The 21,385-nt window shown below is 35.2% G+C and overlaps 1 protein-coding gene across 1 annotated transcript in view; it reads left to right on the forward strand.

Moving 5' to 3' along the window:
- Window positions 1–21,385, forward strand: part of LOC150101026 (cytosolic carboxypeptidase-like protein 5) — a 207,338-nt gene that overhangs the window by 158,648 nt on the left and 27,305 nt on the right. Inside the window, exon 11 of the mRNA XM_090401454.1 lies at window positions 17,277–17,431. Coding sequence (XP_090257580.1) covers window positions 17,277–17,431 — 155 coding nt within the window. The remainder of the gene's footprint in view (window positions 1–17,276; window positions 17,432–21,385) is intronic.

The following is a 21,385-nucleotide window of genomic DNA, read 5'->3' on the forward strand; positions in this document are numbered from 1 at the left end:
ATATTTGGGCTAATTGTTATCCTTTGAGGAGTGCCAAAGAAGAGAGATTGAATGAAGAATTCACCTTGGATGGATGGCTTATGGGAAAATGAGAGACATATGCAGAGGTGATATCCCTATGAGTCTAAAAAGGAAAGCTTTTGACCAGTGCATACTTCCTGTCCTAACATATGGAGGAGAAACATGGACTTTAACATAAGCCCTAAACAAAAAGCTGAGAACAACACAACATCGCATGGAAAGAAGTATGCTAAAAATAACATTAAGAGATAGGAAGACAAATACCTGGATAAGATCTCAAATAGGTGTCATGGATATTGTAAAATACATTAAACAGGCTAAGTGGAGATGGGCTGGCCATATTGCCAGATGCAGTGACGGGAGATGGACTAGAAAAACAACAGAGTGGAGACCAATGGATGGAGCAAGACAAAGAGGAAGACCGAGAAGAAGGTGGAGGGATGAACTTGAACAAATTGCAGGAGTAAGATGGATGGGAGAGGCAGAAAACCAAGTGATCTGGAAAACCATGGGGGAGACCTTCGTCCAGCAGTGGACAGAACCAAAAGGTTGAAGAAGAAAAAGAATAATAGGAAAAAAATTGTGGACAGGCTTTGCAATTTAAATTTAATTTCCATTTCTTCTTTTATCATAACTTCTGTAATACAACATTCAGTAAAATATACTGCAAACAGCTGTGCATGTTCTAATTGCAAAATAACTTACCTCATTTTAATTTAATGTAGATAGAAATGTATATATTTATATACATTTTAAAATTCCAAGATAGAAATTTATAAGACCCCAATAGATTTTCATTATAACTTTTTTTTTTTTTTTTTTTTTAAAAAAACCTAGAAGTTACTTTTAGCAAGAATTCTTTTGTCAAAGAATGGTAATGCATGCTGAAATGCCTTGAGTTAAGAAGGCAATCCAGACTTATCAAAGAGCCACTTAACTATGTTCTTGAAGAGCCATATTTTTAAATGCCACTAATATATGCATACATCTAAACTGATTAGCTATGAGTGTTGCATTAAGAATTTCTTACCATTTTCTGGTTACAGAAATTTAAATTTATTCAAGCAAAACATTGCTCTGTGTGTGTGTGTGTGTGTGTTGTGTGTGTGTGTGTGTGTGTGTGTGTGTGTGTGTGTGTGTGTGTGTGTGTGTGTGTGTGTGTGTGTGTGGTTTTAATATATATACATGTGTATATATATTTATATGCATTTTAAAATTCCAAGTGTTTGAAGATGCTTATCGTTAAGGAGTTGACAATAAATTTACAAAATAGAGGCTACAGCTATATGAGAAATCAGAAAAGCTGCATTTCCCTCCCCCAAAAAGCAACAAAAAGTTATGAAGATTAAATACTATTTATTGTTTATTCATAATTTTAATCAGAAATCACGTCACAGAATGCTTACAGTTTCTGCAGTTTTGTATGATTTTGATTCACAGAAAATAAACAGTGACATTTATAATGATGTAAAATGTTATCTACTGTACGTTGAACTACAATTTGCCTTGCCAATTTCCAAGAATCACACATAATAAATTAAAACTAACAATTATAAAACAAATATTATTAGCTTAGCTTTCTGAATAATGCTTAAATAAATAAATATCAATTATTAATGAATAATTTATATTTATTTTATAAATATTGATATAAAACATATCAATTATTAATGTCATTCTTATAATTATTTCAATGTTCAGTTCTCAAAATAGGCAGAAAATAATCTTATGCACTTTGTTTTGTAAAAGAAAGAGCATTAGAAATGAAATTAAGTTCAGAAATAATCATGCTCAGTGAAGAAGAAAATACTGCATATTATTATTTTATTATTATTATTCAATATTTTCTTGGAGTACAAGGAAGAAATTACAGCATCTCATTCAGAAAGAAATGCATTTACTGTTTGTTTTGATATGTGGTGTTTTTTAAAATAAATTATAATCTGAAATATCTGTGTTTGAATGTGTGTGTGTGTAAACTCTCCCTCCCCTCCCCACCCCACCCTTTCCCAAAGAAAAGTTGAACACTCATAACACAGCTGCACTTTTTTTTTCCTTTAAAATCATTCATTCTTTCTAAGATGCATAATTTATATTTTTTTTGATAATAAAACTGAACATGTGATTATTATAAATAATAATTATGTGATATTGAGTGTGATTAGGCAGAATTAATTTTGACAAAAATGCTGTATCAGCCAGCAAAAGAAATATCAGAATTTCTGTTTAGATAATCAAACAGATAAAAAAAAATTTTTTAATTTAAAAAATACACTACTGCTTTGGGGATATTTAGTGTGACTTCTAGTTTCTGGTGAAGTGTTCTTTCATTCTTTTCTTTCCCAATAGCAGTGAGAGTAAGCTTTCTACATCTTTCTTGGAAAGAGAGAATTATTACTTAGTACTTCTATGCCACAGTTTATTTTAGAAATGACACCCAGCAGCAGAAGTAGTGTAATAAGGACTTCTTGATTAAAAAAAACGGACACTCAAAATGAACCTTCTTTTTTTTTATTCATCTTTCATTATTCATTCAAGTTTGCCACTCAGGCTCCAAGGTTTAGTTCTTGCTTTCAAACTGTAGGAGTTTTTCTTAAATAATGTTTGTATAACGTCATCTACATAAAGGAAAGAACTGAGATTAAAATCTCCAATTTTGATATCAGGTTTAATACCACTTTTCTTCATAATGCAATGCATATAGATGATGAATAACAGTGGAGATAATGTGTACCCTTGTCTCACACCTGATTTAACATCAAACCATTTTCCATTACCTCTTTCAGTTATAACTGCTGATTTCCAACTCGTAATTGATTATATATTGCTAGATACAATGTCCCATTTACAGCATATAATTGTAATTTTTTTAACATTTTTTTTCTCTTGGTACCTTGACTTGTCTTTTCTTGATCTACAAAATTCAAATACAGATCATAAGTTAAACACTTTGAGTCTTAGACCTACTTGGACTTAACTTTAGAATATCAAAAATAGTTGATATTAGAATTTAACTACAGTACAGTCTGATAATGAATTTCAAGCATGTATTATTATTTTCGGAATTTTTAATTTAGCGACGTAAATATACATTGATGGGATTCTGGGTTCATGTGCGATTGATGTATATTTACATTGATAGGATTCTCAAACTGTTAATGATATCACAACACCAAAAAAAAAAAAAACAACACTAAATTATAAAAATATGTTTATGGACTGTCTTATATTTCTCTGGATTTCAAACTATGGTGCAGATTACCATGATAATGAGTAAGTGAAACAATTCAAATTGCAACAGACAAAAGATCTAAAGTCGAATTTGGCACCTCTAATGTTGTATGAAAGAAGTTATTACAGTTGTATAGAAATTGATTTTAGGATGACTGTCTAAATTTTTGTCAGATTAATGCAGTCATCCTTGTTAAGGTTAGGAGAATGCTTCATAGCCATTGCTAACTCTAAAAATAGTCTCTCTGATCTATAATGACTTCTGTATAACACACTTAGTCCTTACTTACCATAATAATGTTAATCGAAAGAAGTGTTTCTTATGTTCTCCAAGCCAAATGTATTGAAATGCAGATCCTTCAAATACAGATTCTTGTTATATTCCTATGATTTCTCAGCTGTTTGTGTTAAAGTGAATCAGTCCTGACAACCTATGTTTGGCCTGAACCAACTTTGATTTTTAGGTTTCCCTTCCCCAATTTTTCTTAGCCTCTACTCTAGTATGCTTACATAATTCTTATGAATCAGTAAGGAAATTCCTCTGCACTTCATTCAGTTTTATTTTCTTTTTTATGGTACTAGATGGTACTATGAGAGCTCTTCTTCATTCACCTGGAATTTGATCCAGGTCAGGCCATCTAAATTATGAAGTGTAGCCTGTGTATAACTTTTGTACCCCCATATTTGAAATTTTTGGTCAAATATCTAATCCAGCTGCATTTCCAAATTTCAGGTTTTTGATGGCTTCTTCTAATTCAAGTATATATGTACTCCTGATGGTACAACATGATGTAATTTATTCATGTTGTATCATCGATTTGTATTTTGGTAAGAAAAATGAAAATCTGAAATATGTGTCGTTATATCTAAAATGCATAAATATTCAGGTATAAAAGTTATACGACAACTACACTGCATAATTTAGGAAGCTTGGCTGAATCTCAGCTGACTGGGTTAGAACATTCATTATACTGATTTGTAAAAAGAGAATTTGAAAATTATAAAGAGACGGTGATATGAATTACCAAGAGGAGCAGTCTATCTTAACTGGTTAAGAAAAGATCCAGTGTTGGCTGAATGAAGATAATTTTCAAGAAATTCTAGTTGGAAGATGAAGAGCTTCTATTTCAGCTTTGTCACTTTAATTGGAAAAGGAGAGCCAGTTGAAGTTGTGGACATTAAAGGAAGATAACTTCACATTTGAGTAGTTTGATTGCAAGAAATGTTCAAGGATAAGAAGTCAAAGATCAAAATGACTTTTAGAAGTGGGAGAGAAGTAAATGAATGATACATGTTGAGGCAAAGAAATCTTAAACAACAGAAAGTGACAAATAAAGATTCTAGATTAGGCATCTTCTGGCAAAAAATATTGGATCACAAAAAAGTACAGGTAACTGTCCCTATGGTGAAAGGGATCATTCAAGTAGTTTGGACAGTTAAAATGGTGTTCATTGTGACAGTAATGTGGGATTTGGTCAAAAACAGATCAGAGCTGGATCTCTGCTGTTCTTTATTCAGGTTGATGTTTTTATCATGAATGTTGAAGTGGTTGTTGAAGAAATTTTTTGAAAGGTTTTTGAGTTTTTTTTTTTTTTTTTTAATTTTTTGGGAGAGAGATTTTTAAGTTTTATTATTATTATTATTATTATTATTTATTTATTTTTAACCACAGTAACACTATATTTCTTTCGGTTTAGTGTTGTGTTAGTATTTCAGAAGTGAAAAGGGAAAAAAATGAGGAAAACATATTGTGGGAGAAGATGACTGTATTACCCATATGGAGAACATCTGGTCTCCATGCTGTAATATGGTCTTAACAGTGCCCCTTCAACACTACCATCACATGGCTTCCCTTCAGACATGATTTGGCAGTGTAGATAGCAGTGAGATTATATGCCAGTTGATCCTTTGAGAGGGGGGGGGTGCTCACATTGCATGCTAGAGGGTGATTATTTATTTATTTTATTTTATTTTTATTTTTTTAATTTTTTGGGGGGAGGGAGCAGAAACTGGAACTCCTGCTCAAGGAATCAAACATGGCAACAGCCACCTCAGGCTTCCAATAAGCAAGGCTGTGATGCTTCACCAGGCAGTGGTCATCCACAACCTGTACATCTAGTTGGCGTTTTCTCAAGCTAGAAAGAAATCCTTTTACAGCAGGAATGCTTACTGGTATTACCTAAGCCCTTTTGATGGAAATGGGTCATGCTTCAGTGAGGTTCGATTTAGCTAGAATAGACTGTATATTGTGCCAACGGCCCATTTAGTATAGTTCTTTCCTTCATGCAGTTGACATTATCCGCATAAATAAATCTTCAAGACTTTAGCAAAATTAAATAATACTTTTGACAAATTTGTAAGAAAATCAGTGTTTAAAAGACAAATTATGAAAATAGACAATAATTCAGAAAATATCAACTGCATTCTCAGTCATGAATAAACCTATAGAGCAGGTATAACACATTTTAACTGTTTAGGACATAATCCTTAATGAAGAAATTTTAAACCAGTTTTAACATATGGATTCGAGAGTTACGTTAGAAATAAAGCAGTTGGTCACATGTTGAAAAAACCACAGATATCAAGCACATGTTGAGGACCCATTAGTTAGTAATCCTGGGCAAAACTTCATGAAACCATTAGACTGGAAGAAATCTATCTAGGAGTGAACTAGTGTAGACAGGCTTTAAGATGGGTGTGTCTGCATCCCTCAGAGGAAGGGCTAAACCATCAGAGGTTTAGCCCTTCCTCTGAGACATCACTAGGTGATAGATGATTTTCATTCCTAATGTAATCATTTTGCATGTAATAATACATACAAAATACACACAGCAATAAGTGGAAGAAATTAGGCTGTTTTAAGCCTATTTTAAAGTTCTATGAGGGGCACCCTCAATGAGTTCAGTTGGTTAGCCTTAGCTGTTGGGTGGGAGACCTAAGAATTAAAGTTTCTCAAATCTTGGGAAGTTCAGCATAATGATATTTATTTAGATTAGACTGGATTTTTTTAAATCTGCTGCTGATTCTAAAAATAATGTTTCAAGTGTTTTTATTTTCTGTGATGAATCATAGTAGTTTTTCCATCGGCATAAGGTATCCAAGTCATGGCCAAGCCAGACCTGACCAACCATAGTTGTGGCACTAGATGTGTTTCTTGTGCTCACCAAGACAGATGTTAGCATGTCTCCCAGTTTGACCATAATATGATACATTGCAAGAGCAGAGAACCTTGTAAAGACCTTGTACAGAGAGAGAGAGAGGAGGGAGTGGATCTCTAGGAGAGCAGAGAAGAGAAGCTAACTTCAAATGAGGCTTGAAAGCAGTGGAGATTATACTTCTTTCAAGCTCTGGCTATTTTTTCTGATGTGCCCTGGATATAGGGAATAGTAATAGCATTACTGTAGTCTGTGTGTTGAGAGAGGGGTGTGAAGAGATGGGAGGAACAGCTAATTTGTTGATCATTTTGGCATTGTAGCTATTGTACAGAAAGGTCTAACAAATAAAGGAGAGTTCAACTGTAAGGAAAGCCTGAGTAGAACAGATGTTGGAGGATGTGTTGACGAGGGCTTTTGATGACACCATATTATTGGGGGAGAGATGGCAAAGTTTATATATCTGCTTTTGTGGGTGGGTTTTCTGTAAACTGGGAAAGAAAGGGTGCCATTGAGCAGATGTGTGATTAGATTATCTAGAAAAGGCAAACTATTGTTTTCTTTTTCTATAGTGAACTGGATTCAGGGTTGCTGGCTATTGAGGTGGCAGAGGAAAGAATTTAATGTGCTCAAGCCATGTGGCCAAATAGTTAACACATCATGGATATATTTTAGCCAAATAGAAGGTTTGAGAATGGCAGTATCAAGTTTTTCAAAATGCTCCATATAAAAATTAGCCAGAGAAGTAGAGAATCCATGGATGTACCTTCTATCTGTTTATATAAGATGCCCTGTAAAGAGAATTAGACAAAATGGATTAGAAAAAAAAAGTGTGTTGGTAGGTGAAATAGAATACTTTTCAGTAAATTTAAATTGTTAGAAAGGAAGATATTTGTAAATAAGGAGGTGACATCAAAGCTCATCTTGATATCATTATAGTTTAACACTAAATTTTAAGCAGTAAAATTTTGGATTAGAGATTTGAAATGAGTGGAATTTTTTTGATGTCACTTCATTGATATAGAATGGCTGTTCATAAAATTATGGTTAATGTTTTAATCATATTAAGGCTAAGGAGAGCTATTATAATATAATTGTTTCTTGAATAACTGATATTTCTGTTGCTAATTAGTTATGGTTAATGTTTCAAAAGTCAGGTGATAAGTAATTACTAACTAGTAAGGAATGTGGATACTATTGTTAGTTGTTATCATCGATAACAACAACTAACAATAGTTGTTGTTATCGATGTTGTTATCATCGATAAATTGTTGTTGTTATTGTTGTTGTTATCATCGATAAATTTTGAATGGCAGTTTTAATATGTAGTTCATATGGACATTCAAGAGAAATAGTAATTTTTTTTTTTTTTTTGTTTGAAGAAAGGCTTTCAACCAGTGAAGTTCAATATTGAAAATAATTGACTTTTTTTTTTTTTATTGGTTCTAGTAGTATAATATGTAAGCCGATGTTGCAAGTAGTGGTGTGTTAAGCAGGCTCCCTTAAGTTTTTCGAAATAATTAATAGTATATAAGTATGTGTGCATGAGTAAGAGTTGCAATAAAAGTTGTGCATTTGCAGTGTTGGGATTTTTTGTTTAAGTTTATTTACAAATTCTTTGAAATTACAGCTCAGTATAGTAACTGGTGAAGGAAAAATGGCGGCTGCTTTGTCCATGCAGGAATTCAATTTCGATTTCAGTCATTTCATGAAATGTCAGGTCATCATCATCATACGTATCAAGGATTTAGGCCTAGTATGGCCTGTTCCAGCCTTAGAAGTCATCGTTTAAGAGGACGTCCTGGTTTTCTTTTTCCTAATGGCTTGTACTTTAAGACTTGTTTTGGTAATCTTTCTGTTTTCATTCTTTGAACGTGCTCCATCCATCTATGTTTATATTTTTTAATTTTTTCAATTACTGGTTCTTGGTTTAATTCTTTCATAATATCTTCGTTTCTTTTGTGATCAAATAGGGTATACTTTGCAGTTTTTCTCATAAACTTCATTTCTGCTGTTGTTAATCTTTGTTTGTCTTTTTGTTTTATTGTCCAGATTTCGCTTCCATACATTAAGACCGGTAGGGCTAATGTATTGTATACTTTTAGCCTGGTTTGTTTTTGAACTAGGTTTGGTTTAAATATAGAGTTAATTACTCCTGTTATTTTTAAATATTTTGCAATTTTTATGTTTATATCTTTTTCATTTTCATAAGTGATCATACATCCTAGGTAATTAAATGAATTCACCTGTTCTAAGATCTTGTTATCTAATACTATTTTAGTTCTTGCTGGATCTTGTCCTTTAAAGGCCATAGTTTTTGATTTTTCCGTTGATATTATCATACTCTCAGGGGACCCTGTAACCCCTAGAGAGCGCGTCCCCTGGGTGGCGGATAGGGGAGCCCACCATGTGTGTGTGTGTGTGTGTGTGCGCGTGCGTGTGTGTGTATATATATATGGTGGGGTGGTCCGAATATACTGAATAAGGACTCGTGGACCAACAGAGCCATAAGGGGCAATCATCTTGATTGTATGGGAAGCGGCACTCCCATGAACCCCTAGCTGGATCTATCCTCTCCTTCTTCTACTTTGAGGAAGACCCACTTACTTTAATCTTTCCTATAAGGCCTTATCAGCCAACTCTTCTTACTTTATGACCCTTGTGCTACTATTAGAGTACTCGAGGGCCATGGGGTCTTTTCATTTCTAGCCTTACAACTGTGTCCTCTCTATAAACCTTACTATATTTCTTCTATAATCTACCCTTTCCCCTTCAATATACCCTATTCCTCCTATGGGTTTAAATTCAGAAGAAGGCGAGTTCAGAAGCCTTAAGGTAGCAGCCCTACCACTGAACTATTCCATCGTCAGGCTAGTCCCCTGACACGGAGAACATAACCATACTTGTAAGCTGACAGAAAAAGATAATCGGATTGAATCTATGGGAAACGACCTTGGAATGGAAAAGGGAAAACGAAAATGGAAACGACAAAATATAATACACATAGCAAACTGGAATGTAAGAGGAATAGCATATAAAGAAATAGAATTAGACCAGTTATTAAATGAAAGAAATTTTAAAATAGCAGTAATCACTGAAACAAAAAAGAAATTAAAAAGAACTATGAGAACTGAAAATTTTAATGTGATATACAGTGGAGTCGACAGAGACCAAAGAGCACAAGCAGGAGTCATGATTTGGATTCATAACTCCCTTTCAAAACAGTTAAAACATTATAAATTATGGAATGAAAGAATAATAGAAGCTAGAATAAAAATAGATAGAGGCTATTTAACAATAATTGGTTTATATGCCCCAGAAGGAAGAGAACAGGATAATATTGATTTTTATAATCAGCTACAAAACATATATAATAAAATAAATAAAAATGATTACATAATTTTAGCAGGAGACTTAAATGCAAGAATTGGAAACACGAAAATTAATAATAATATAGGAATACATGGAGAACACACTCCAAACAGAAATGGCAAAAAATTGATTGACTTTGTAGTTTATAATAACCTAAAAATAATGAATTCCTTCCATAAACATAAAGACATACATAAATATACTTGGGCAGCAAGAGGATGGAAATCAATATTAGATTACTTCATATTAAATGAAAAGACATCAAAATTTTCACTAGATGTTAGAGTTCACAGAGGATATGAAATAAGCAGTGACCACTTCCTTGTTAAAATAAAATTAAGATTACCACCTAAATGGCTACAAGTAACAAGAACAGAAAGAAAAATTGAAACATCTGTTTATAAAACTAGACTATTGAATGACACAAATGTACAATGGCTATATGAACAAAGAATTAACCAGTATCTAGATAAAATAAAACAAAACGAAGAAATAGAAATAGAATGGCTTAATATAAAAACGATACTAAATGCAGCAGCAAATGAAAGCTTAGGAAAGACCAAAAAATTCAATAAAAGAAAAAAACTGAAGATCTGGGATGATACAATCAAAAAAAATAATCAAAAAGAAAAAAGAAGCCTATCACAAATGGTTATGCAGTAAAAGATTAGAAGATGAAATAGAATATAAAAGAATAAGAGCCATAGCTAAAAGAGAAGTCAGAAAAAGACATAGAGAATCATGAAATAAATTTGTTTCTAATTTAGAACATGATTTATATAAAATAAGACCCAATGTATATAAGATTTTGAAACACCTAAATGCAGATACCAAAGAAAACATAAAATTAAACACTGAATTGAAATTAGAAGAATTTCTAAATTACTACACAGAACTGTGGACAGACAAATATTTTAAAAAAGACAACTGGCAAACAGTTAATGAAAATGAAAAGGAAATAACTGAAGAAGAATTAGAAATCAGCCTGAAAGAAACAAGAAACGGAAAATCACCTGGAGAAGATAAGCTAGGTTCAGAACTATATAAATACGCAGGAACAAGATTCAAAGGAAGACTCTTATTATTTTTAAATAAAATTTACTCAACTGGTATCTTCCCAATAGAATGGAAAAAAGCAATTGTGATTCCTATCTTTAAGAAAGGTAATAGAGATGGCCCTAAAAACTATAGAGGTATCAGTATACTAAATTCATGTTACAAAATATACAGCAGAATCTTAAATAACAAACTAATGAAATATTCCGAAAACTTTATTCTAGAGGTACAAAATGGATTTAGAAAAGGATGATCATGTATAGACCCAGCCTTCTGCCTAAAATTAATAATAGAGAAAAGAAGAGAATATAATTTAGAAACACATATTGCATTTATTGATTTTGAAAAAGCATTTGACAAAGTTAAAAGAAACATATTATTTAACATATTAAAAGAAAGACAAATACCAAATAATATCCTAAAAGCTGTCACAAGTCATCATCATCATCATCATCAAATTCCTGCCATGTACCCTCAAGGGGTGTACAGGATATGATAGTACTACATGAAAAAAATTACATCATTATTAATTTCCTATCTACAATTTTTCTCCAAATCAGTCTGTTACTTGTCAAGACTCCAACATTATCAGATCTTATATTTCTATCATCTAAAGCACTTTGTACTGTATCAGTCCACCTATATCTTGGTCTTCCTCTGGGTCGTTTTGCTGCCAACCTGGCAGAGAACACTTGTTTTGCTAATCTTTCCTCGCCCATTCTGTTTAAGTGACCATACCACCTGAGATTAGCTCTGCTAACGCATTCCTGGATGCTGACAATGTCAAGTTCTTTCCTAATATCCTCGTTTTTAATATCATATTGCCATTGATGCCATCTGTTCACGCCTATAATCTTTCTCAGGACTCTCATATCTGTGGTCTCTAGTCTTTGGTTAAGTGTTTTACTTCTGACCCAGCTCTCAGCTCCATAAGTTAAAACTGGTTTGAACACTGTCTTGTATACAGCTAATTTAGTGTTCAGACTAATTTCTCTCTTATTCCATATGAATTTATTCAATTGACTTCCCACCATACCAGCTTTGCTGATTCTGTTGTCTATTTCTATATTTAATTTACCGTCTTCAGTAAAAATCGTGCCTATATAGCTGAAATGTTTTACTTGTTCCACAGGTTCTCCATTCACAACACAGTTGACATTTTCAATGATTCTGCCTATTTTCATTGTCTTTGTCTTTTTATTGCTGACCTTCATACCATATCTATTACAACAGCTATTCAATTTAGTCAGAGAATCTTGCAGACTTGTAGCGGATTTATTTAGAAGTATAACATCATCCGCATAAAGCAAAGAGCTGACATTAACATCTCCAATTTTGATATCATGTTTAATACCACTTTCCTTCATAATGTGATCCATATAGATAATGAATAACAGAGGGAATAATGTACATCCTTGTCTCACACCAGATTTAACATTAAACCATCTTCCTGTACTTCCTTCAATTCTAACTGCTGACTTACAACTCAAATAAAGACTAAGTATTGCTTGATATAATGCCCCATTGACACCATATAACTGCAGCGTATTGAATAGCTTCTCTCTTGGCACCTTGTCATATGCCTTTTCCAGATCGACAAAACTTAAATACAGATCTTTGTTATATTCCCATGCTTTCTCAACTATTTGTCGTAAAGTGAAGATCTGATCCTGACAGCCTCTATTGGCCTGAATCCAGCTTGTTCTTCACCAAGCTTTTCTTCCACAATTCTTCTCAACCGTTTCTCGAGTATACTTGCATAGATCTTGCCAGGAACACTCAATAGGGAAATACCTATGTAATTCTCACATGCAGTTTTATTTCCCTTTTTATATATGGGTACTGTGAGAGCTCTACTCCAATCATCGGGAATTCGTCCCTCTGTCCAGGCTTTCTGAACTATGCAGTGCAGCCACTGTAAGACTCTTATACCACCATACTTCAGCATTTCTGGTCGAATATCATCTACTCCTACTGCCTTTCCACATTTCAAGCCTTTGATGGCTTTTTCTACTTCTAGTATGGATATGTATTCCTGACTGCATGCCTGGTCGGTGTTTTTTACCACTGTGCTGTCATCACTGCTTGTTTCATTTAGCAGTTTTTCAAAGTAAGTACTCCATACTTCAAGGATATCTTTTTCTCCTGTTTTCATGTCACCTTTATCATCTCTAATTCCTTTTACAGCACTCTTTCCTCCATTCTTAAGCTTCTTCAACAACCTCCAGAATATTTTGCCACCTTCTTGATATTTATTTTCTATATTCTTGCCAAAGTCTTTCCATGACTTTTGTTTAGCTAGTTTTACACAGTGTTTAGCATTCTTGCATTTGTGTCTATATTCTCTAAGAGCACAAGCTGACTTATTTGACAGGAACTTTTGGTATGCTTTCTTCTTTTCCTTCGCTGCCTCTTTAACTTCCTGTGTCCACCAGGGAGTTCTGATTTTTTTATCCTTACAGATAACCTCACCACATGCCTCTCTGGCAGAATCAATCAATGTTTTCTTCAGAGTTTGCCACTGAATCTCCAAGGTTTGATTCCTTTCTCAAACTGTTTCATTTTTTCTTCAATAATCTTTGTGTATTTTAGCCTACAGTTCACATCTGAGAGCTGCTCAACTTTTATTCGCTTTAAAACTTTCTTACATGTTATTCTTTTCAATATGAAATTCAATTTTATCCTGCTCAAGACTAAATAGTGATCACTTCCAATTTCAAATCCTCTGTACACTCTGGTGTCCTGTACCAGGGAGAAAACATCACTATCAACAATAACATAGTCAATGAGACTTTTCTTATTCCTTGCCTCTTCTCTCCATGTGAATTTGTGCACATTTTTATGTTGGAACATGGTGTTAGTAATAACCAGTCCATGTCCTGAGCAGAAATCCAACAGATATTTGCCATTATTATTAGCTTTGCTCTTTTCTCCAAATTTTCCCAAAATATTTTTGTATGTCTCACAATCATTTCCTACTCTGCTATTTAGATCCCCAACAAGGACCAACTTTTCATTTTTCATTGTGTAAGTTGCTTTTTCTAAAGTCTCAAAAAATTCCTCCACTTCTACCTTAGTAGAACCTTCTGTGGGACCATAGGCACAAATAAGTCTCATTGTCCAGTTTTCCATTCTCATATTTGCCCACATTACTCTACTTGAGACTGACTGCCATTCAAGAAGATTAGCCTCGTATTTTGTGTTGAATACTATGGCTACTCCTTCTTTTCCTTGATTATCATTGCCTGAATATAACATTTTGTATTTATTGCTCAGAAAGATCTCACCAGTTTTGGTCTTTTTTGTTTCAGTCACCCCTATTATGTCGATCTGGTACTTATCTAATTCCTCAGCTAGCTCCATTTCTTTGCCATTCAGGCTTCTTACGTTGATAGTACCGATCTTTAACTCTGGTGATGTTGAGTTGGGGTTTATTTTCAGATTTGTTCCAGTAGCTGACTTTTCGCTGTTCGCCCTGGTTCCCTGGCGAAAACAACAGGGGCTTTGTTTAACCGGGCGACGCCCCAGCCAGCATGAAATTTTGTCATGTTGTACCATCATTCTATATTTTGGTTTAACCAATAAGAATACAATTTGGTCGGCTAAATCCCAAATTGCCAGCCCATCCTCGTCCGTTCAGTATCCAAGTAGATACCCAACAGGGTGCACCGCGAGAAGGTGAGGATTGGACATTAGGTCAGAAGCCCTGGTCGGTTTTCAGCATTCCTTTAAAGGCTATGTGGAGGTCTCCTTTCAGTTATACAGCTTTGACCCTTAAGCTGTCACAAGTATATATGAAAATAATCAAATACAAATAAGATTAAATCATGAGCTATCATATACAAGAGAGATAAACCAAGGGGTCCGACAGGGATGTCCCCTCTCAGCAACTCTTTTTAATATCTACTTAAATGAAATAATAATAAAATGGAGTAAAAATTTACATCAAGGAATTAAACTTTCACCTACAGTTAACTTAAACACTCTCCTCTTTGCAGACGACCAAATAATAATTACAAATTCTGAAGATAACTTACAGAAAGCTATTTTAAATCTAAATGAGATATCCAAAGATGAAATGTGAGGTGTGCTATATATATACTTGTTTGATTACATAGATACATTATGGATATTTAAGATGGATGGAAGGAGGGTGTGTGCAGTCTGAACTGAATGAGGAATAGATGAGTGCTAATATGTTAATAACGGAAAGTGTAAGTAGTGAGAATGCTGCAAGGAGGATGAGTGCTCGTCTGATAGAAAAGAACGGTGTAAATGGGAAAAAATGTTAAAGTTTTGAAAAAGAGAACAAGCAATCTGAGAAACTTAATAGTAGATGATAAGAAAGACAAAAGTGATGCGAATGCAGCACAAATTACAAAACAAAGTGCAGTTAAAGATAAGGTGGTGAGCAGCAATGACTGTGAACAAGTGTGTATGATGCAAAATTTGAAAGTTTGAAAATTCAAATGGATGAATGAGAGCGAAAGTGTGATGCAAGGTGTGAAAGATCAGTTGGTTAAGATGAAGCAAGAGATGAAATGGATGCGGAATGAAGTTAAGAGAATTCAAGATATTTAGGGAAGAGTGAAAATGATAAAAACAAATAATGCTGTTATAAAAGAGGTAACGAAAGACCCGTGAGTGGTGGTGTATGGTGATTCAATTATTAAAGGTGTGCTAGATGAGAGGATGCATAAAGTATATTTTACTGGAGGTAGAATGAGTACAGTGATTGAAGCATTAGATATGAGAAGTAAACAAGCAAAAGAATTGGATAGTTGTAATAGGTACAAATGACTTGACTGTAAACAAAGAACATGTCATGAAGATTGGATATCAGGAGGTTGTTGAGATGGATAAAAGAGAATAGTGTGATAGGAAAGGTAGTAAGCATGTTGCCCAGGTATGACAATGGTGAGATTAGGTGGAGAGCAAAGATTATGAATGATATGTTAGCAGAAAAAGTTTGTTAATGTGTGGAATGAGTTTGAAGGATGAAGTGGACTTCATTTGAGTGATTTTGGTGTGAGTGTTTGGAGAGACTGCTGCTGGAAGGTAGAGAAGTGAGTACAGAGAATGAATCTGATCAAGTGGGAAGTAGTGAGTTTTGCACTTCCAAACGCTCACTAAACAATGCTTTCTCCAAACATGTAACTCCCAAACCGTTCAAATGCAGTCCATCATGCATATACAAATCCTTGTGTCTATCGAATTCACTCCATACATGTATAAACTGCACACCATGGTTAATGCCATAGCCACCCTTAATGGACTTAAGTCTCCTTATGGAAGATAGAAATCATAATATCAACATAGTAGCTAGCTGGTCTTATGCGTTATTGATGCATTATGGAAACAATTTCATGGAAATATTTTCATGAAGCAATAGGAGTCACTTGCCAAGCAGAGCACAATTTTATTATCATTATTTCAGCTTTCCCGATTGGGACCTAAGTCCTTCAAGCCAGGCATTAACATCATCACTCAGTTTCATCTGTGTACTGATAAGAACATAATGCTATCACAGAAAAAGTGTGTTTAAATCTCCAAACTAAAGCCTGACATTGATCAGCATAGTGCTGGGAATGAAAGGGCTGGGAGAAGATTGATTTATCAGCAGGTTAAAAAAAAAACTATCACTATTGTTGGTCAGACTGGTATAAGTAATCTAAGATTTCTTTCTTTTCCATGTTTAGGTAGGCTTGTAGTATTCACACTATACTATTATCTCCCTTTCTTTTATTCTTTTTTTTTTTTGTTATTAGTTTTAAAATTGTTTATTTTTAAATATACACATCGCAGAACAACATAACACATTCAGCAGCGCAATTCTGTGTGTATGTTTATATCAACCGCACGTGAGAGGTTGCAAAACCTAAAATATTAATGCTGTGTGTTAACAACACTTCATGATGTCAATAATGGTGAGCACCATCATCAGTTACATACATTGCTGTAAATAATTGCATCAATTCTATTCCACTTTCATATTACCAAATGTTAAGTATTCCAATAAAATTTATTTTATAAATAATTAAAGCAATGTATGATTTATTTGAATAAATATTCAAGAAACACACAAGTGTACTCTTGGGTTAAGTTAAATACATTATTCACTTTGCATACCACTGTATACAATTTTACAGTTCTTCAGTAATATCTAATTTATATATTAACTGCTATGTTAATACATTGAGTGGAAAATTATTTTTTTATGCTTCAGCAAAACATCGAAGCAAAAATATCTTAGCATATCAACTAAATATCAGATTAGAATATGTCTCATGGTGCCTTATAGTTCATATTGATATTCTAGTATAATTTACATTAAATGCAAGTGTTACCAAATATTCAGTACTTAAAGAGATAACATCATATGTATTTTAATCCATAGATCTGGACTGAAATCTTTTCTTTTTCTTTTTTTCTCCTTTAATTTAGGCTTCCCAACAAAATACAGCCACTTAATGACTGTCAGACACCAAAACAGATCCCTCTAAGAAGCAGAAGAGGATCTGATCACGCCATTTCAATGTGCAGTGACCAAGGTGAAACAAATAGCTTTGTGGAAAAATTTCCTGCAAATAGCACTCCAGGTAAGCATGGCACAACTAAGAAATCCTAGAAGAGAGAGAGAATCTTACTATAATTTTCAGACATGCTTAACACGTTCATTGCCAAGCTGAAAATTGGAATTTCGTGTGGTGGCCAAATTTTTTTTACTTGATAGCGACATCCACGCGATAACGCTTGATCGGCCACCTGGTGAGAGCTCGTGTCACGTGCTATCGCGTGATTGGCAATGAACGTGTTAAATGTCAGCATATATATATCTCTCTCTCTCTCTCTCAAAAAAAAAAAAAAAAAATATATATATATATATATATATATTTTTTTGATAAACAAGCCTTATAAACTCAGCTGCTCAAACTCATCCAGAAAACAAGCTTTTTTATAAACACCAATGCCCACAGCAGGACTCGACCCTAGGACTTGTTAGTTGGAGAGTGGGTATGCTATCCACTCAGCCAACCATTCTGGAATTCAGTTAAATAACAGAAACTTCTTCTTCTGTAGCTTCTCTCACTTAAGTGGGGTCACTGTTGATGATGAGTCTCCTCCACATCCTCCTGTCTTGTGCTGTCACCACATCCAAGTTCTTCATCTTCAAGTCCTCTTCTACCAGCTCCCTCCATCTCTTCTTTGGCTGCCCACACTTCCTCCTTCCTTGCACATTCATCTGCATGACCCTTCTTCCCACATATTCGTCCTCCCTCCTCATCACAAGACCAAACCATCTCAACCTTGCCTCCTGTATCTTCGCTCCTAAGTTCATAACTTTCACTGTTCCCCTTACATAGTCATTTCTCTGACGATCCTTTCTGGTCACACCGCACATCCACCTAAGCATTCTCATCTCTGCTACTTCCATCCTGCTGATGTTATTTTTCCTCAGGGCCACAGTTTCTATAGCATACGTCATAGCTGGCCACACTACTGTCTTATAGATTTTGCCTTTCAGATTAATCGGCACCCTCTTATCGCATAACATTCCAGCCATCTCCCTCCAGTTCCTCCAACCCACTTGTATCCTGCATCCCACTTCCTTCTCAGCTCCTCCATCTTCTTCCACTGTTGAACCTAAATATCTAATGTCCCTCACCTTCCTGATGACGTTTCCTTCCAGCTCCAGATCTGTCTCCCGTGCAACGCATATACTCTGTCTTACTTCTGCTTAGTCTCATACCTCTCTCTGTCTCTCTTCCAGTACGTTTCTCCATCTTTCCATTTAGTTCCCGCTTCTTCTCTTGAATCTGCACACAGCAAGATGTCATCTATATTCAACATTGTCCAAGGTGCATCTTCTCTCACCTCCTCCGTCACCACCTCCATCACAATGTTAAACAGAAACGGACTTAATGCTGACCCTTGATGCAAGCAAGCCAACTGTTACTTGAAAACTTTCTGTCTGTCCCAGACAGGTCCGAACACTTGTCTTAACATTTCTGTACATCTCTCGCACCAACCTGACATATTTCTCCAGAACCGAAACTGTCTTCTCCCTCAGACACCTCCAGACTTCTTGCCTTGGCGCTCTATCATATGCTTTCTCCAGATCAATAAATGCCAGATGTAGTTCCTGTTGTTTCTCTCTAAACTTTTCCATCATCTGCCGTAACCCAAAGATAGCATCTGTTGTTGATCTACCAGGCATGAAGCCAAATTGTTCCTTTGCAATCTCCACCTCCTTCCTCAATCTTCCATCAAGAACCCTTTCTAGGATTTTCATTGTGTGGGACATCAACTTTATTCCTCTGTAATTTTTACAGTCTTGTGCATCCCTTCCCTTTACCCTTGTAGATGAGGACAAGTGTACTCTCCCTCCATTCCTAGGGTATATTTTCCTGTTTGCAAACTTTCATGAACAGGTCCCACAGCAGGTCAATTCCTTCTTCCCCCAGTGCCTTCCATGCCTCCTCTGGAATCCTGTTGGGGCCCACCGATTTTCCATTCCTCATCCTCTTCATGGCCTCCGTCACTTCCACTCTACTGATGTTGTGCACCATCCCCTCAGAAGGCTGCCCATCTTCTCGGTGAGTCCTTGCATTTTCCTCATTCAAAAGTCCCTCAAAGTATATTCTCCATCTGTTTCTTATGTCCACATCCCTCCATAATACTCTTCCTTCAGCGTCTTTGATCTGCCTCACATATAAGATGTCCTTATATGTGAGCTAAATTTGTCCTTCCTTAGTTAAATTTAATTTAACTAAGGAAAGACAGAGAAAAATTTTGTTTCTGTTATTTAGTTAAATAACAGAAACAATATTTATAAATTTGAAATTAATGTTATTGTTATGACAAGTTGGAGTAAATTATTGTTAGAAATGCTCCTCCAGGAAATTCAAGTAGTTAATAACAAAATGCTCATTCTTACACTCAAATACCAACACCTTTCCTTAAGCACGTTCATTGAAGTTGCCCTCACAACATCTTACAGTAAACCATTCTGCACACTCAATACATGCTATGAGAAATAAATAGACCTCACATGCTTCTTAACCACACCACTTGCCAGCTGTTAGGAATAACTGAGTTTTATCTCTACCATTCATAAGTTGCAAAATATCACTTATGTCTTTATTACAAGATCCCCCCTTACTAACAAGTATATACACTGCTTGGAAAGAAGACAGCCCATGGGCAAGGTGCATCATGCCATGTAATGAGTTGCATGTTTGTAGCCGGTATAAATTGGATGAATATGATGTTTTCAAGTAAGTGCAACTGGTCCAGGTGATATGATTATGAGAGGGGAACTGATAGAGTTAGAAAGAAGCATTGTTTTAGGATGCCATACTATAGGCCTTTCTGTTTGGCAAATTGTTGACAGACTGGGCAAGATGAGGACAAGAGTACTCTCCCTCCATTCCTAGGGTATATTTTCCTGTTTGCAAACTTTCATGAACAGGTCCCACAGCAGGTCAATTCCTTCAGTGATACCATATTGAGATGGGAGTGCAGAGAGTAAACTGCAAGTACTACCTATAGTGGATTACTCACCACACTCACTGAACTTGACTATAGGGTGCCATGAAGGATTATATGTGAAAACCACCATTTGTCAGCCAAAACACTGAATGCGAAGTTCTGGACATAAACTGAAACATGAATCTGCACAAAAACATTCAGTACTGAGGTTCACAACATAGGTTTTCATGATAGGATAGCAATATGCAAGCTCCACATTACCTGAACCAACGTGCAGCATGCGTCATCTTATAGTAGTGCAAAGAACGTGTACAGTGAGATGTGAGGAAGCTTGGTAAGCTGTAGAATGACAAATCATGCTATACCTTCTACCAAGCAGATGGATGGATGTGGGGGATGGATGCCTAGTGAACATCTCTTATCAGCGTGCATAACCCCAGCTCTGAAATTTGGAGATGCTGGTGTGGGCCTGGTTTGGCCTCAGACCTCTGTTTGTAGTGCCATGAACTTTGAACCCTTAGAGGTATCTGAACAGTCTGGACAATGCATTGCTTCCTACCTTGTGGCATTTCTACAGAGTTCTTTTATCAAGGCTGCTGCTGTAACTGCATGGTTTGTGGATACGAATATCACCACACTTGACTAGCCTCCACAGAGCCCTGATCTAAACCCTATTGAACATCTGTGGGATGAACTGGAGCATCATGTTAAGTCAAGGGATGTGTGCCCCACAACTAACTGTCCAGGAGCTCATTACATGCCTACAGGAAGAATGGTCCAAATTCCCATTGATCACTATCATATGCTTGTGGAAAGTATGGGCCCTTTGGATTGCTGCAGTCATTGCAGCAAAAAGTGGGTACCATGACTGTTTATTTCTCACACTGTCCATTTACAGTGTGAGAAATGTGGTGTCCATTGACTTCTTTCCAAGCAATGTATTTCTAACATATCTACTCTTCTGTCAATTTCTCAAATTTTGAAGAACTTTGCTGTCAGATCTTTATACTTGTCTCACCATCTCTGTGGAATCTACGTGATCGTATCTATGCACAAATGGG

Source organism: Typopeltis vanoorti, chromosome 12 (genome assembly GCF_054136105.1).
Source record: "Typopeltis vanoorti isolate ZY-2024b chromosome 12, IOZ_Tvanoo_1.0, whole genome shotgun sequence".
Taxonomy (NCBI): domain Eukaryota; kingdom Metazoa; phylum Arthropoda; class Arachnida; order Uropygi; family Thelyphonidae; genus Typopeltis; species Typopeltis vanoorti.